This window comes from Dermochelys coriacea, chromosome 1 (assembly GCF_009764565.3).
Source record: "Dermochelys coriacea isolate rDerCor1 chromosome 1, rDerCor1.pri.v4, whole genome shotgun sequence".
Taxonomy (NCBI): Eukaryota; Metazoa; Chordata; order Testudines; family Dermochelyidae; genus Dermochelys; species Dermochelys coriacea.
In genome coordinates this window covers 1,657,653-1,672,880 of record NC_050068.2, presented here as the reverse complement: position 1 = coordinate 1,672,880, position 15,228 = coordinate 1,657,653, and the positions used below count along the sequence as shown (strand labels likewise).

At 45.6% G+C, this 15,228-nt stretch overlaps 1 protein-coding gene and 1 pseudogene across 2 annotated transcripts; both read right to left on the bottom strand.

Moving 5' to 3' along the window:
* The window catches only part of LOC119863297, a 106,928-nt pseudogene extending 102,226 nt beyond the window's left edge, over positions 1-4,702 (bottom strand).
* A 1,075-nt stretch (positions 4,703-5,777) lies between these two features.
* On the bottom strand, positions 5,778-9,595 carry LOC119861079 (olfactory receptor 52M1-like). 2 transcript variants are annotated; one of them, XM_038415572.1, is made up of 2 exons: positions 9,579-9,595; positions 5,778-6,705 (listed from the first exon to the last, which is right to left on the bottom strand). In XM_038415572.1, exons 1-2 carry the CDS (start codon positions 9,593-9,595, stop codon positions 5,778-5,780), a joined length of 945 nt encoding a protein of 314 aa, XP_038271500.1. The 2 variants fall into 2 exon arrangements, with proteins under 2 accessions (XP_038271500.1, XP_038271490.1); XM_038415562.2 differs by lacking the exon at positions 9,579-9,595 and having other exon boundaries at positions 5,778-6,791.
* Between the last annotated feature and the right edge of the window lie 5,633 nt (positions 9,596-15,228).

Below are 15,228 nucleotides of genomic sequence, written 5' to 3'. Positions count from 1 at the left end.
ATGGCTCCATGTCTAGTTGGCAGCCGGTGTCAAGTGGAGTGCCCCAGGGGTCGGTCCTGGGGCCCGTTTTGTTCAATATCTTCATAAATGATCTGGAGGATGGTGTGGATTGCACTCTCAGCAAATTTGCGGATGATACTAAACTGGGAGGAGTGGTAGATACGCTGGAGGGGAGGGATAGGATACAGAAGGACCTAGACAAATTGGAGGATTGGGCCAAAAGAAATCTAATGAGGTTCAATAAGGATAAATGCAGGGTCCTGCACTTAGGATGGAAGAATCCAATGCACCGCTACAGACTAGGGACCGAATGGCTCGGCAGCAGTTCTGCGGAAAAGGACCTAGGGGTGACAGTGGACGAGAAGCTGGATATGAGTCAGCAGTGTGCCCTTGTTGCCAAGAAGGCCAATGGCATTTTGGGTTGTATAAGTAGGGGCATAGCGAGCAGATCGAGGGACGTGATCGTTCCCCTCTATTCGACACTGGTGAGGCCTCATCTGGAGTACTGTGTCCAGTTTTGGGCCCCACACTACAGGAAGGATGTGGATAAATTGGAAAGAGTACAACGAAGGGCAACAAAAATGATTAGGGGTCTAGAGCACATGACTTATGAGGAGAGGCTGAGGGAGCTGGGATTGTTTAGTCTGCAGAAGAGAAGAATGAGGGGGGATTTGATAGCTGCTTTCAACTACCTGAAAGGGGGTTTCAAAGAGGATGGCTCTAGACTGTTCTCAATGGTAGCAGATGACAGAACGAGGAGTAATGGTCTCAAGTTGCAATGGGGGAGGTTTAGATTGGATATTAGGAAAAACTTTTTCACTAAGAGGGTGGTGAAACACTGGAATGCGTTACCTAGGGAGGTGGTAGAATCTCCTTCCTTAGAGGTTTTTAAGGTCAGGCTTGACAAAGCCCTAGCTGGGATGATTTAACTGGGACTTGGTCCTGCTTTGAGCAGGGGGTTGGACTAGATGACCTTCTGGGGTCCCTTCCAACCCTGATATTCTATGATTCTATGATTCTATGATAGGCAGTGCTGATGCCAAACTGACTGGGGGTGTCACCCAGAAGCATGGCGCAAGTTTGAAATACAGAAATATGCATCTATAACTCATAATACAAAGGTGATACAAATGCATGAATGAGATTATCATATCTGGCAAATTATAACATTTTTGCAGATACCTCACATGGTATATCTTGTACAACTCATTGTGATATTTTACTATATTATTAGTCACCATTTCCTCAATTGTTCCCCAGACTCCATACACTGTCACAACACTGTTTTAGGTAAAAACTATAAAGAAGATTTAACTGCAGAAAGATCATTTAAAAGCTATTAGCCCATTCACAGGAAAGACCATCAGGTGGAGATAAGCTTCTTCCCATTGTGTTCACTGAGGGGCCATCAAGTTGAATAGTCCATTCACACCATAATTTTTCCATTAGCACCTCACATGACAAATGTTGTACAAGATTTGTTCTAATTACATAACAGTGGTGAATACGGGGACGCCAGGGTGCTGCTTTGCGGTACAGAGTGTCACAGCAATATGTCTATGGAACTAGAGCTCTCTGAGGTCCAATTTTGTATTTTTATATAAGCCATACATCCAAGTCCTGGAAAAGACTGTATTCTGGTCTGTGCCACAGGAGAAAAGCAAGCCAAGGTATAGAGCAAAGGAAAATGAAAGAGTGATTTCCCCGCTACCCATCACACCCACACACAACACGTGGACCCCGACAATGATTAGGGGTATGGAATGGCTGCCAAATGAGGTGAGATTAATAAGACCGGGACTTTTCACCTTGGAAAAGAGAGGACTCTGGTGGGGGAAGGCATGAGAAAGGTCTATAAAAATAATGACTGCTGTGGAAAAATTGAATAAGGAAATCTTATTTACTCCTTTCTATAACACAGGATATGTCACCCAATAACATTAATAGGCAGCAGATTTAAAGCAAAGAAAATAAAGTATTTCTTCATAGTCAACCTGTGGAGCTGCTTGCCAGAGGATATCATCAAGGCCAAAACTATAACATGGCTGCAAATAGAATTAGATCAGTTCCATGAGGAGAGGTCAATCAATAGCTATTAGCCAGGGTGGGCAGGGATGGTGTCCCTAGCCTCTGTTTTCCAGAAGCTAGGAGTGGAAGAGAGGGCATTAATCATTTGATGATTGCCATGTTCTTTTAATTTGCATGGAAGCACCTGGAATGGGCCACTGTCAGAACCTAGGATACTCTATCTGTCCCCCACCGTAACCCATTAGATCCTACTCTCTTTCCAGAGCTAAGGTAGAACCCAGGAGCCCTGACGGGGTCTCTCTCTCTCCATAGACTTAGTAACAAAGTACGAATATACATTCAAATTTTAAACCTAACCAGTGTCCCTCAAGTGACCGGCCACAAGATGTCATGACATGTTAGTATTAGAGCTGAGTGGGTCAAATATTTATTTAATTTTACTCCTTTTAGATAGAAATTAGCTGACAGGAGCATTATAACGAATAGCTAAATTACATGCGAAAAATTAGATTTTTCAAGAGACTAATGGCCCCAGAAATCTCCCTTAAAGTTGCCACCCCGACCAAAATTGGTAATGGAGAAACTTTAGGTCCTTTTATGAGTAAATAGCAGGAGAAGCCTGTACCAGATCTGTTTGGTCCTCACCCCATAGATGATGGGGTGTAGCATTGGGGGCACAAGCAGGAACGCGTTGGCAATAAGCATGTGGAAATGCAGGGCCACATTCTGGCCAAAAGGGTGTGTGAGGAAGGAGAAGAGAAGGAGAGGCTCGGCTCTATCTTCACGATGACCAGGATGATAAAGTTCCCCAAGACAGCTATGGTGTACATGGTGCAGAAGGGGATGGAGATCCAGACATGGGCAGTCTCCAGGCCAGGAATGCCCAGCAGGATGAAGCTGGAGGGCTTGGTGAAGTCGGTTGTGTTGGAATCTGACATGGAGTAGGGGAGAAGGTGTCCAAGTCTGAGGCAGAACGGTGTCTCCTGCATGCACCATACGTTCTCCCGACTTCCTCGATGTGTCCAGCGTCCAGGATGATGGTTGCAGTACAAGTGCCTGGGTGGAGAGACAATGTTAATATGCCCTACTCGAGGCTGTTCTCATGGGGGAAGCAGATTGGTCACTCTTCACACACTGAAAAATGACAATTTCATTCTTCGGATAATGGATAACTGAGAACAGTTCCCAACCAGTAATATCTCTAGACGATTAGTGCTTCGAAAGGGCTAATTCCCCAAAGCTGAGGCAAATTATCATCAAGACTGGTTGGAAAGAAAAATTTAGAGAGAATAATAGAAATGAAAATTGCAAGAGTCTTTAAGGAGAGTTTATTAGATAGCGAAAAAGCCACATTTCCACAGTCAAGAAAGTGAACAACTTTATCTAAAATCCCACTTCAGTGGCAAAGGGAAGGTAACGGGGGAAAGCAATATGTAACAAATGGTGGGGAAGGGAATATAGATGTCAAGCAATACAAATTGGAAGTTATAAAAATTGATAAGGAATGTTAAAGAAATCAGGGAAAATCCATGCTTGGCAGGGCTAAGGATCACAAAAAGGAGATTATTTAGGCATGTTAAGAACAAAAGAAATCCTAGAAAAGGTTTCAGCCAGTACCTAGAGGGAGACATGTTGCAAAAAAGGTAGATGTGTTCATGACACAGATGTGTTGTGCATTCGAAAAGAAGCAATATGAGATACTCATATCACATGAAGTGATGAAATACTTTCCAGGCCATTAGCTGCCAAGGATGATGTTATACAGAATCTACAGTCGAACCTAGAGATACAAGCACCAGAGTTACGAACTGACCGATCAACCACACATCTCATTCGGAACCAGAAGTACACAATCAGGCGCTGCAGAGCTCCCACTCCCTGCAAGTCAATTACAGGACAGTTCTGTGTTAAACGTAAAGCATTTTTTAGAAAGGTAAAGTTTAAAACACGATTTGAGAAGGTTAGGAACAATGGAACACCTGGTGTGGGGTTAGTTCAAAAACAGGCTAGGGATATAATTAGTTCCAAGCAGCAACATGGTTTATGGAAAACATTTCTTGTCACATAAACCTGATTTCATCCTTTAAAGAGAATACACATTTGGGTGATCAAGGGAACCTTGCAGAGGCACTAGACTTTGATTTCTCTGAGGCATTTTATTTAGCAGGGGAAAATATTCAAATACAAAAAGGAACACTGTACAATATCAGTCGAGCACATGTAAAATGGACTAAAATCTGGCTAGCTGACAAATCTCAGGAAGCAGTTGTCAATGGGTCACTGTCAGCAAATGTGGCTCTTTCTAGTGGGGTTCCACAGGGATCAGTTCAAGGCCAGATGATATTTAGTATTTTCATGAATGATCTGGAAGGAAATAGTGACATTTTGGCCCTTGATACTGGAGCAAAATCATCACCTGTGGCAAGAGCCCTGGGATGTTTAATGGCTGTGCAGAGCAGAAAGGATCCCAGATCTATTGTCTATCCCATCACACCCAGGTTACACTGGGTTTGTCAAGCAGGGGACTCCTCAGCAAGAGATGGGTACCTGTGAATTCTGAGAGCGAAGTGATTTCCCTGGGAATCCCCCTCAGGCAGTCGTGTCCCAAACCTCTCTCATTCCAGCATCTGCAACAACACCCCATGCCGAGAACCGACACAGGGCTGAGCAGCATTTATAATATAGCTCTGTGCAATCCCAAGGGGGTTCACTAAGTCTCTAGTGGAGAAGCGGCATTTGAATGCAAACAGGTTTGAGACATACCAGTCTACGCTTCTGTGCTATTTATCCAGCTTTAGTAGTAAACAGCAATTAAGGGACCTTCCCAAAGGGAGATGAGAACTCTCCGGCTCTCTGCTGAGTCAGAGAGGAATTGGCTGCTTTGAGTATTTGTGTATATTTGAAAATTATACTCAATTAGGAAGAAAACTAGCAATAATGCCTAAATCTCCATAGGATCTGATACCCTGCAAGTGCCCAGGATAGCTGGGTAGATAGTAGACAGACAGATCTGGAGACAGATGACTGGGGGGGGAATATGAACACTCTCTGCAGGCACATGTGGCTGTCGCTAAAGGGTCACAGACAAGTTAGTAACTGTCATCATACTGTCCTGATGGGGTCTCTCTCTCTGTCTCTCTCTCCGTAAAGTTAGTTACAAAGTAAGAATATACATTAAAATTTTAAACCTAACCAGTATCCCTTAAGTGACCGGCCACAAGATGCCATGACATATTAGTATTAGAGCTGTGTGGGTTGAATATTTATTTAATTGTATTTCTTTTAGGTAGAAATTAGCTGACAGGAGCATTATAACTAATTGTTAAATTACATGCCAAAAATTAGATTTTTCAAGAAACTAAATGGCCCCTGGAATCACGTTGTGTCTGAAGACATAAGATCTCCCAACAGAAATGATCCAGTGAGTGACAGCAGGAGGGGAAAAGAGAAGCAAGTGACGGAGTGGGGCTACAGGGGGACGAGGCAGGGCAGGGGCAGAGCCTTGGCAGAAGAGGCAAGCGGCATGGTTTCGGGATCCAGTTACCAGCAATTGGAAAGGTAGCAAGACAGTGAATTGTACATAGACCGATTCTTCATTTGTCACACTGACACAGCACAGTAAGGTCAGGCAAGGATGTCATGCCTCTTTGAATGTCCAGTCAGTGACTCAGGGAAGAGGACCCAGTACGATGTCACCAGCCAGCTCTGCACGGAGCTCGGTCTGAGAGCCAGAGCACCAAGAGAAAACTTTAGGTCCCCTTATCAGTAAATAGCCGGAGCAGCTTATCCCGGATCTGTTTGGTCCTCACCCCGTAGATGATGGGGTTTATCATAGGGGGCACCAGGAGGTATGCGTTGGCCATGAGAACGTGGAAATGCAGGGCCACATTCTGGCCAAAGCGATGCGTGAGGAAGGAGAAGAGAATGGGGATGTAAAAGGCCAAAATGACACAGAGGTGGGAGCCGCAGGTCCCAAAAGTCTTGAGCCGGGCGTCCCTTCTGCGGAGACTGAAGATGGCTCTGAGTATCTGGATATAGGACACAGTGATAAAAAAAACATCCAGACTGATCAAACAGAAAGCCACAGAGAGGCTGTAGTAACTACTGACGCGGATATCGGAACAGGCCAGCTTCACCACGGCCATGTGCTCACAGAACGAGTGGGGGATGATGTTGGTTCTACAATATGGCCACCGCCTCACCAGGAAGGGAAAAGGTAGTACAAGTATGCTGCCACGCAGCACCACGGCCAGGCCAATCTTGCACACCACGGAATTTGTCAGGATGGTGGAATGTCTCAGGGGATCACAGATGGCCACATAGCGATCCAAAGCCATGGCCAGGAAGATCCCAGACTCCATCCCTGAGAAGCAGTGAATGAAGTACATCTGGGTGAGGCAGGCACTGAAATTGATCTCCCTGGAATTGAACCAGAAGATACTCAGCATTTTGGGTAGGATGGATGTGGACAGGACCAGGTCAGTGACAGCCAGCATGCAGAGGAAATAGTACATGGGCCCATGGAGGCTCTTCTCTATCATCACAATGAACAGGATAGTGAAGTTTCCCAAGACAGCTATGGCATACATGGCGCAGAAGGGAATGGAGATCCAGACGTGGGCCTTCTCCAGGCCAGGAATGCCCAGCAGGATGAAGGTGGAGGGGTTGGTGAAGTCGGTTGTGTTGGAATCGGACATGGAGTAGGGGAGAATGTGTCCAAATGTAAGGCAGAATGGTGTCTCCTGCATGTGCCGTATGTTCCCCCCGACTTCCTCTATGTTTCCAGGGTGTACGGTGATGGTCGGAGTACAAAAGCCTAGACGGAAAGGCAATGTTAATATAGGACACTGCATGCATTACCGGGGGCTGTTCTCATGGGTGAAGCAGCTTGGTTGCTCTTCACACATTGATACATGACATTTTCATTATTCAGAGAAATGAATTACGAACAACTGACCCTACTAATGTCAATTTCATATTTCATGGTGCTCTGCATTTCAATAATTCCAACACGTCATGGTGTGGGAAACCTTAAGAGGCACCAGCAGGAAACACAAATATGGACACTGGTTATCCATCATTGTTCCTTCATTAAATGAAAGCCAGTTAGGAAGTCCATGCTGTTGGGAGTTCGACATCACCCTGCTGCTCAAAATCTGAGAGTGGAAAAAAATCAAACCTTTGCCAAGACACGTGCCACGGGAAACATTCAAACGAGAACAGACCTTGGGGAAAGGACCCGAGTGTCATTAATAGCAGCTCCATGGAAACACCTGTCCATTCGCAGCACTGGCCAAAACAAAGACAATATTCAGATAACTAAGGAACTGGATGGAGAATAACCTGTTCTGGTTATGCACTCAGTTTTGGTCAGCCAATCTCTCTAAAGGATATAGCATTTTAAAGGGGGTTTCCGAGACACGCTATGAGAATGACAGGTTCCAGAGTAGCAGCCGTGTTAGTCTGTATTCGCAAAAAGGCACTGAATTTAGCCGTATAGAGTGGAAATCTGTCAACTTCATGAAAAAACTCGCACAGATACAGACAGACATCATCTTCCTCTCCAAATGCAAACAGATGGACATCATACCGAAAGGACTGAAGGTAAAAAATCCATTACAATCTACATACCACACAGACTATGCTGACAGCTTGTGCCACACACTCTCAAGGAAACTGCGGAACCACCTGATCAACATCCTCTACAGCAAACAGGGAAAGATTAAGAATGAGCTCTCAAAACTGGATACTCTCATAAAGAACCAACCTTCCACACAAACTTCCTCGTGGCTGGACTTTACAAAAACTAGACAAGCCATTTACAAAACACACTTTGCTTCTCTACCAAAGAAAAAGGACACTAAGCTATCTAAACTACTATATGCCACAAGGGGCCACAACAATGGTTCCCGTAACCCACGCAGCAATATTGTTAATCTATCCAACTATACTCTTAGCCCAGCAGAAGAATCTGTCCTATCTCGGGGCCTCTCCTTTTGCCCCTCCACCCCCACGAACATGATACAGTTCTGTGGTGACCTAGAATCCTATTTTCGACGTCTCAGACTCAAGCAATATTTCCAACACACCTCTGACCAACATATTAACCCACAGAGACATTCCTGCCAACACTACAAAAAGAAGGATTCTGGGTGGACTCCTCCTGAAGGTCGAAACAGCAGCCTGGATTTCTACATAGAGTGCTTCCGCCGACGTGCACGAGCTGAAATTGTGGAAAAGCAGCATCGCTTACCCCATAACCTCAGCCATGCAGAACACAATGCCATCCACAGCCTCAGAAACAACTCTGACATCATAATCAAAAAGGCTGACAAAGGTGGTGCTGTCGTCATCATGAATAGGTCGTAGTATGAACAAGAGGCTACTAGGCAGCTCTCCAACACCACTTTCTACAAGCCATTACCCTCTGATCCCACTGAGAGTTACCAAAAGAAACTACAGCATTTGCTCAAGAAACTCCCTAAAAAGCACAAGAACAAATCCGCACAGACACACCCCTGGAGCCCCGACCTGGGGTATTCTATCTGCTACCCAAGATCCATAAACCTGGAAATCCTGGACGCCCCATCATCTCAGGCATTGGCACCCTGACAGCAGGATTGTCTGGCTATGTAGACTCCCTCCTCAGGCCCTTCGTTACCAGCACTCCCAGCTATCTTCGAGACACCACCGATTTCCTGAGGAAACTACAGTCCATTGGTGATCTTCCTAAAAACACCATCCTGGCCACGATGGATGTAGAAGCCTCTACACCAACACTCCACACGAAGATAGGCTACAAGCCGTCAGGAACAGTATCCCCAATAATGTCACGGCTAACCTGGTGGCTGAACTTTGTGACTTTGTCCTGACCCATAACTATTTCACATTTGGGGACAATGTATACCTTCAAATCAGCGGCACTGCGATGGGTACCCGCATGGCCCCACTGTATGCCAACATTTTTATGGCTGACTTAGAACAACGCTTCCTCAGCTCTCGTCCCCTAATGCCCCTACTCTACTTGCGCTACATTGATGACATCTTCATCATCTGGACCCATGGAAAAGAAGCCCTTGAGGAATTCCACCATGATTTCAACAATTTCCATCCCACCATCAACCTCAGCCTGGACCAGTCCACACAAGAGATCCACTTCCCTGGACACTACGGGTGCTAATAAGCGATGGTCACAAAAACACCACCCTATATCGGAAACCTACTGACCGCTATTCCTACCTACATGCCTCTAGCTTTCATCCAGATCATACCACTCGATCCATTGTCTACAGCCAAGCGCTACGATATAACCGCATTTGCTCCAACCCCTCAGACAGAGACAAACACCTACAAGATCTCTATCATGCATTCCTACAACTACAATACCCACCTGCTGAAGTGAAGAAACAGATTGACAGAGCCAGAAGAGTACCCAGAAGTCACCTACTACAGGACAGGCCCAACAAAGAAAACAACAGAACGCCACTAGTCATCACCTTCAGCCCCCAACTAAAACCTCTCCAACGCATCATCAAGGATCTACAACCTATCCTGAAGGACGACCCATCACTCTCACAGATCTTGGGAGACAGACCAGTCCTTGCTTACAGACAGCCCCCCAATCTGAAGCAAATACTCACCAGCAACCACACACCACACAACAGAACCACTAACCCAGGAACCTATCCTTGCAACAAAGCCCGTTGCCAACTCTGTCCACATATCTATTCAGGGGATACCATCATAGGGCCTAATCACATCAGCCACACTATCAGAGGCTCGTTCACCTGCGCATCTACCAATGTGATATATGCCATCATGTGCCAGCAATGCCCCTCTGCCATGTACATTGGCCAAACTGGACAGTCTCTACGTAAAAGAATGAATGGACACAAATCAGACGTCAAGAATTATAACATTCAAAAACCAGTTGGAGAACACTTCAATCTCTCTGGTCACTCGATCACAGACCTAAGAGTGGCTATACTTCAACAAAAAAGCTTCAAAAACAGACTCCAACGAGAGACTGCTGAATTGGAATTAATTTGCAAACTGGATACAATTAACTTAGGCTTGAATAGAGACTGGGAATGGATGAGTCATTACACAAAGTACAACTATTTCCCCATGGTATTCCTCCCTCCCACCCCACCCCCCACTTTTCCTCTGATATTCTTGTTAACTGCTGGAAATATCCTACCTTGCTTGTCACCATGAAAGGTTTTCCTCCTTTCTCCCCCCTGCTGCTGGTGATGGCTCATCTTAAGTGATCACTCTCCTTACAGTGTGTATGATAAACCCATTGTTTCATGTTCTCTGTGTGTGTGTATATCAATCTCCCCTCTGTTTTTTCCACCAAATGCATCCGATGAAGTGAGCTATAGCTCACGAAAGCTTATGCTCTAATAAATTTGTTAGTCTCTAAGGTGCCACAAGTACTCCTTTTCTTTTTGCTATGAGAATGAAGGAGGTTGTCATGTGTGGAGATATTGAAAAGTCTGTAACTGTTGAGTTTGGGGAAGAGACAAAGAAGGTGGCATATGATAGAGGAGAGAAAAATGAAGAATGGAACTGACTACATTCACATGGACAAACAGAGGATAGTTCCCAACCAGTAATATCGATTGACCTTTAATGCGACAAAATGGTTAATTCCCCAAAGCTGAGGAAAATTATCCAGACATTTCAAACAGGATTTTGAAAAACTGGAGAGGTTGCAGAAAAAAGCGACAGAAATAAAATAGTTCTTTGTAACAACCATGTAAAAGAAGCAGTGAGAGATAAAAAGTCATTTATTAAAAAGTGGAAGTCAAATCCTAGTGAGGTAAAAAGAAAGGAGCATAAACACTGCCAAATTAAGTGTAAAAATGTAATAAGAAAAGCCAAAAAGGAGACTGAAGAACAGCTAGCCCAAAACTCCAAAGGTCTATAAAATCAAGAGTGGTGTGGAGAAAGTGAATAAGGAAAAGTTATTTACTTGTTCCCATAATATAAAAACTAGGGGCCACAAAATGAAATGAATGGGCAGCAGGTTTAAAACAAATAAAGGGAAGTTCTTCTTCACACAGTGCACGATCAACCTGTGGAACTCCTTGCCTGAGGAGGTTGTGAAGGCTAGGACTATAACAGGGTTTAAAAGAGAACTGGATAAATTCAGGGAGGTTAAGTCCATGAATGGATATTTGCCAGGATGGATAAGGAAGGGTGTCCCTAGCCTCTGTTTGTCAGAGGGTGGAGATGGATGGCAGGAGAGAGATCACTTGATCATTACCTGTTAGGTTCACTCCCTCTGGGGCACCCGACACTGGCCACTGTCAGCAGACAGGACACTGGCCTAGATGGACTTTTGGTCTGACCCAATATGGCCATTCTTCTTATGTTCATCAGCAGCGGGAGCGGGTGCACAGAAAAGTGTTACCTTTTGGTCCATGATACTAGAGCAAACTTATCACCAATAGAATAGGTCTTGGGATGCTTCATGGCTATGCAGAGTGGAAAGGACCACAAACCTATTCTCTAGCCCATCATTCCCAATTGCACTGCGTTTGTTGAGAGGTGAGCTCCTCAGCAAGAGACGGGTACCTGTGATTTCTGAGACAGAAGCGTCTTCCCTGGGAATCCCCTTCAGGTAGCCGTGTCCCACACCTCTCTCACCCCAATATTTGCAGCAGCATCCCACGCTGAGAGCTGACACAGGTATGTGCACCGTTTATAATACAGCTCTGTGCAATCCCAGGTGGGTTCACTCAGCCTCTAGGGGAGAAGCAACATTCAAATGTAAACAGGCTGGAGACAGGCCTGTCTGCACTTCTGTGCTCTTTATCCAGCATTAGGAGTAAACAGTAATTAAGGAACCTTCCCAAAGGGAGATGAGAACTCCTGGGCTCTGTGCTGAGTCAGAGAGGAATTGGCTGCGCTGTGAATCTGTGCATATTTAAAAATTATAGTTTATTAGTAAAAAAAAATAGGGATGATGCCTAGGTGTCCTTACGGCCTGATACCCTGTAAATGCCCAGGTTGGATGGGTAGATAGTAGACAGACAGATCTGGAAAAAGATCACTGAGGGGAGATACAAACACTTTGAAAGCTTATGCTCAAATAAATTTGTTAGTCTCTAAGGTGCCACAAGTACTCCTTTTCTTTTTGTGAATACAGACTAACATGGCTGCTACTCTGAAACCTTTCAGCAGACAGACAGCGATGTTGCTAAGGGATCAGAGATCAGTAATTCTCATCAGTAACTATCATCCTCCTAAAACAACGAGGAGTCCTGTGGCACCTTAAAGACTAACAAATTTATTTGAGCATAAGCTTTCGTGGGCTGGAACCCACTTCGTCAGATGCATGAAGTCTTCCCTTTTAAGCCCTGGAATGAGACTGAATGAGTTCTCCTGTCCGAGGTGAATGGGGCTGCCCTGTCCACCTCAACACTGGCAAATATGGTTTGAGCTTTGTCTGCAGCTAAAGGCAAAGGGATTTGGCTGGATTATTGTGTTGATTATTTATTATTTATTAGTTGTATTGTGGAAGCCTCCAGGGACCCCGCTCAAGTTTAGAGCCATTTGTTCTGGATCCTTCATAAACACAGGAGATACAGCCAGTTGCCCAAGGAGCTTATAAATCAAATTACGAGAAGACACAGCTACTGTGTGTATCAAACGAGAGAGGGGGCAAGAGGGGAGATAGGGGAGCAACACCCCTAAGAATGGGTGGTTACATGAGTTGCTGGGACTGAGATATCTAAAATGCATGGCCCAGCCCTGCCGGTTAGAAGCGTTCCCTGGGCCTCTAAGAGCACAGCACGTGTTCGGGGGAACTAGATTGGGCCTAGTGAGAATGGGCCATTGAGTGGCGGCTGCACCAGACACACAGCTGGGAGTAAGTGGCTCTCCGTTAGCTTTTCTAACTCTGCTTTAGTTCTAATCACACCTCCCTTCCTCGACTGCAATCTGTGCCTCCTTCTGATGATTTCCCAAGAAAACCCCTGGTACAGAGGGGAGACCAGAGAAGAGGGCAGGGAAAAGAGGGCTATAGGGAAGGAACGAGGGTGCCATTGTAGAGATCAAACAACTGAAAGCCCCCAAGGAGTTGAAACTCTCGGGTAATGCAGCAGACTCCAGGAAGAGATTTTTGAGATAAATCTATGCAAGCAGCTAGGTTTGGTGAGAAAGACCAGGAGAAAATTGCAATTTCTTAAACATTACAGGATTGAGGCAGTGTCTACACATTGGAGTCAGTTGGCAATTCTTCAACAAAAAAACAGACTCCAAGGAAAGACTGCTGAATTGGAATTAATTTGCAAACTGGATACAATTAACTTAGGCTTGAATAAAGATGGGAGTGGATGGGTCACTACACAAAGTAAAACTATTTCCCCATGTTTATTTCCCCCACTACTGTTCCTCAGATGTTCTTGTCAACTGCTGGAAATGGCCCACCTTGATTATCACTACAAAAGGTTCCCCTCTCCTCTCCTGCTGGTAATAGCTCACCTTAGCTGATCACTCTCATTACCGTGTGTATGCTAACGCCCACTGTTTCATGTTCTCTGTGTATATAAATCGCCTCAGTGTATTCTCCACTGAATGCATCCGACGAAGTGAGCTGTAGCTCACGAAAGCTTATGACCAAATAAATTTGTTAGTCTCTAAGGTGCCACAAGTCCTCCTTTTCTTTCTGCGGACACAGACTAACACGGCTGCTACTCTGAAAACTGTTTCCTGGCTTAGACACTTTCCTGCTGGAATTGCCTAGTGAAAGGATCTGAGTCCTCGCTCCCAATCCTTTACCCAGACGCCTTCCTGACCTCGAGGGCTCCCCTTCTACTCTCCTGTATGGCAGAGTCCTTGTATCCTTGTAACAAGGCTGGGCCCAGGATTCCTGAAGGGCCTGACCCCCAACCCTACTGTGGTCACTTAGGGCAGCGGCTAGAGTGTCCCCACTCTGTGGTGCTCTCTCCACTCTGGACACTTCCCTCACCCACTGATCATTACAGACAGTTCAAGCAAATACAATTTATTAAACAGCAATCAATTATTAAAGAGGGGAAAAAACAGAAAAGGTGAAAGGAGAACACATCACCCCGCTCTGTGGCATGGGGGGAACTCCAAGCAGCCGTCTCTGGAATGTCAGGGCTGTTCAGGGACACCAGAAGTCAGACACTTGCACTGGTGGTGGCCACATGCCTCAGGCTCTGAGCTGCAAAACCCTTCTTCCCAGCGTCGATCCCAATTAGAGTTATGATTTCTCAGCTAAATCTGGCCTGAAAGGCCTCTTGGCTGAGAGCATCTCCCTGTGCTGGGCCCTCTGCCCAGGATCCCTCCTTGCTTTCCTCAACTGTACACTTCACCTTACTCCAAACTGCTCCAGCCCCAGCCCCAGCTCCAGCCCCAGCCCTGCTGCTGCTCTGCCTCCAGCTCCCTGGGCTGCTTCTCTGATCCCTCTGGCTCTGGCTGGTGCAGCTCTGCTCCCAGATCATCCTGGGACCCTGCGTTCTCCTTAGCTCGGCCACTCTCTGGCCCAGGTAACCCCAGCTGATATGGAGCATAGCACACCCTTGACCTCCTGACTTCCTATTTGGCCGGCCTGTCCTGTCAGTCCAGCTGACTGGGAGCATTGGCCTCTTCCCATTATCCCTGGGGCCTCTCAGGCTCAGGGGCCTGCTTTCCCATGGACCCTTCCCCCTCCTTTGCTTACTGAGAGCTGGCCAATCAAAAATTCTCACTTACTTTTAGTGAGGGGCCAACAGTCCCCTTACATTCCCCTTGGCTAAAATTCTCCCACCGCCGGAATGTTTACACCAGCTCATCCGCATCCTATATTAACACCATTCACCAGCATTATATTATATAAAAGAATCTATAAACAACTAATAAAAGAAGCTTTAACATATTTAACATCCCATGTCCACTTCTTTACACTATACATGACAATATTCATTATAACACTTCAGAGAACCAATAACATAATAATCATAGAAGATCAGGGTAGGAAGGGACCTCAGGAGGTTATCTAGTCCAATCCCCTGCTCAGCGCAGGGCCAATCCCCAATTTTTGCTCCTGATGCCTAAATGGCCCTTTCAAGGATTGCACTCACAACCTTGGGTTTAGCAAACCAGTGCTCAAACCACTGAGCTATCCCCCCATAATCTCTAAATTTAACAGCCAGTAACTTCTTAGGAGTTCTCTGGGACCTTCTT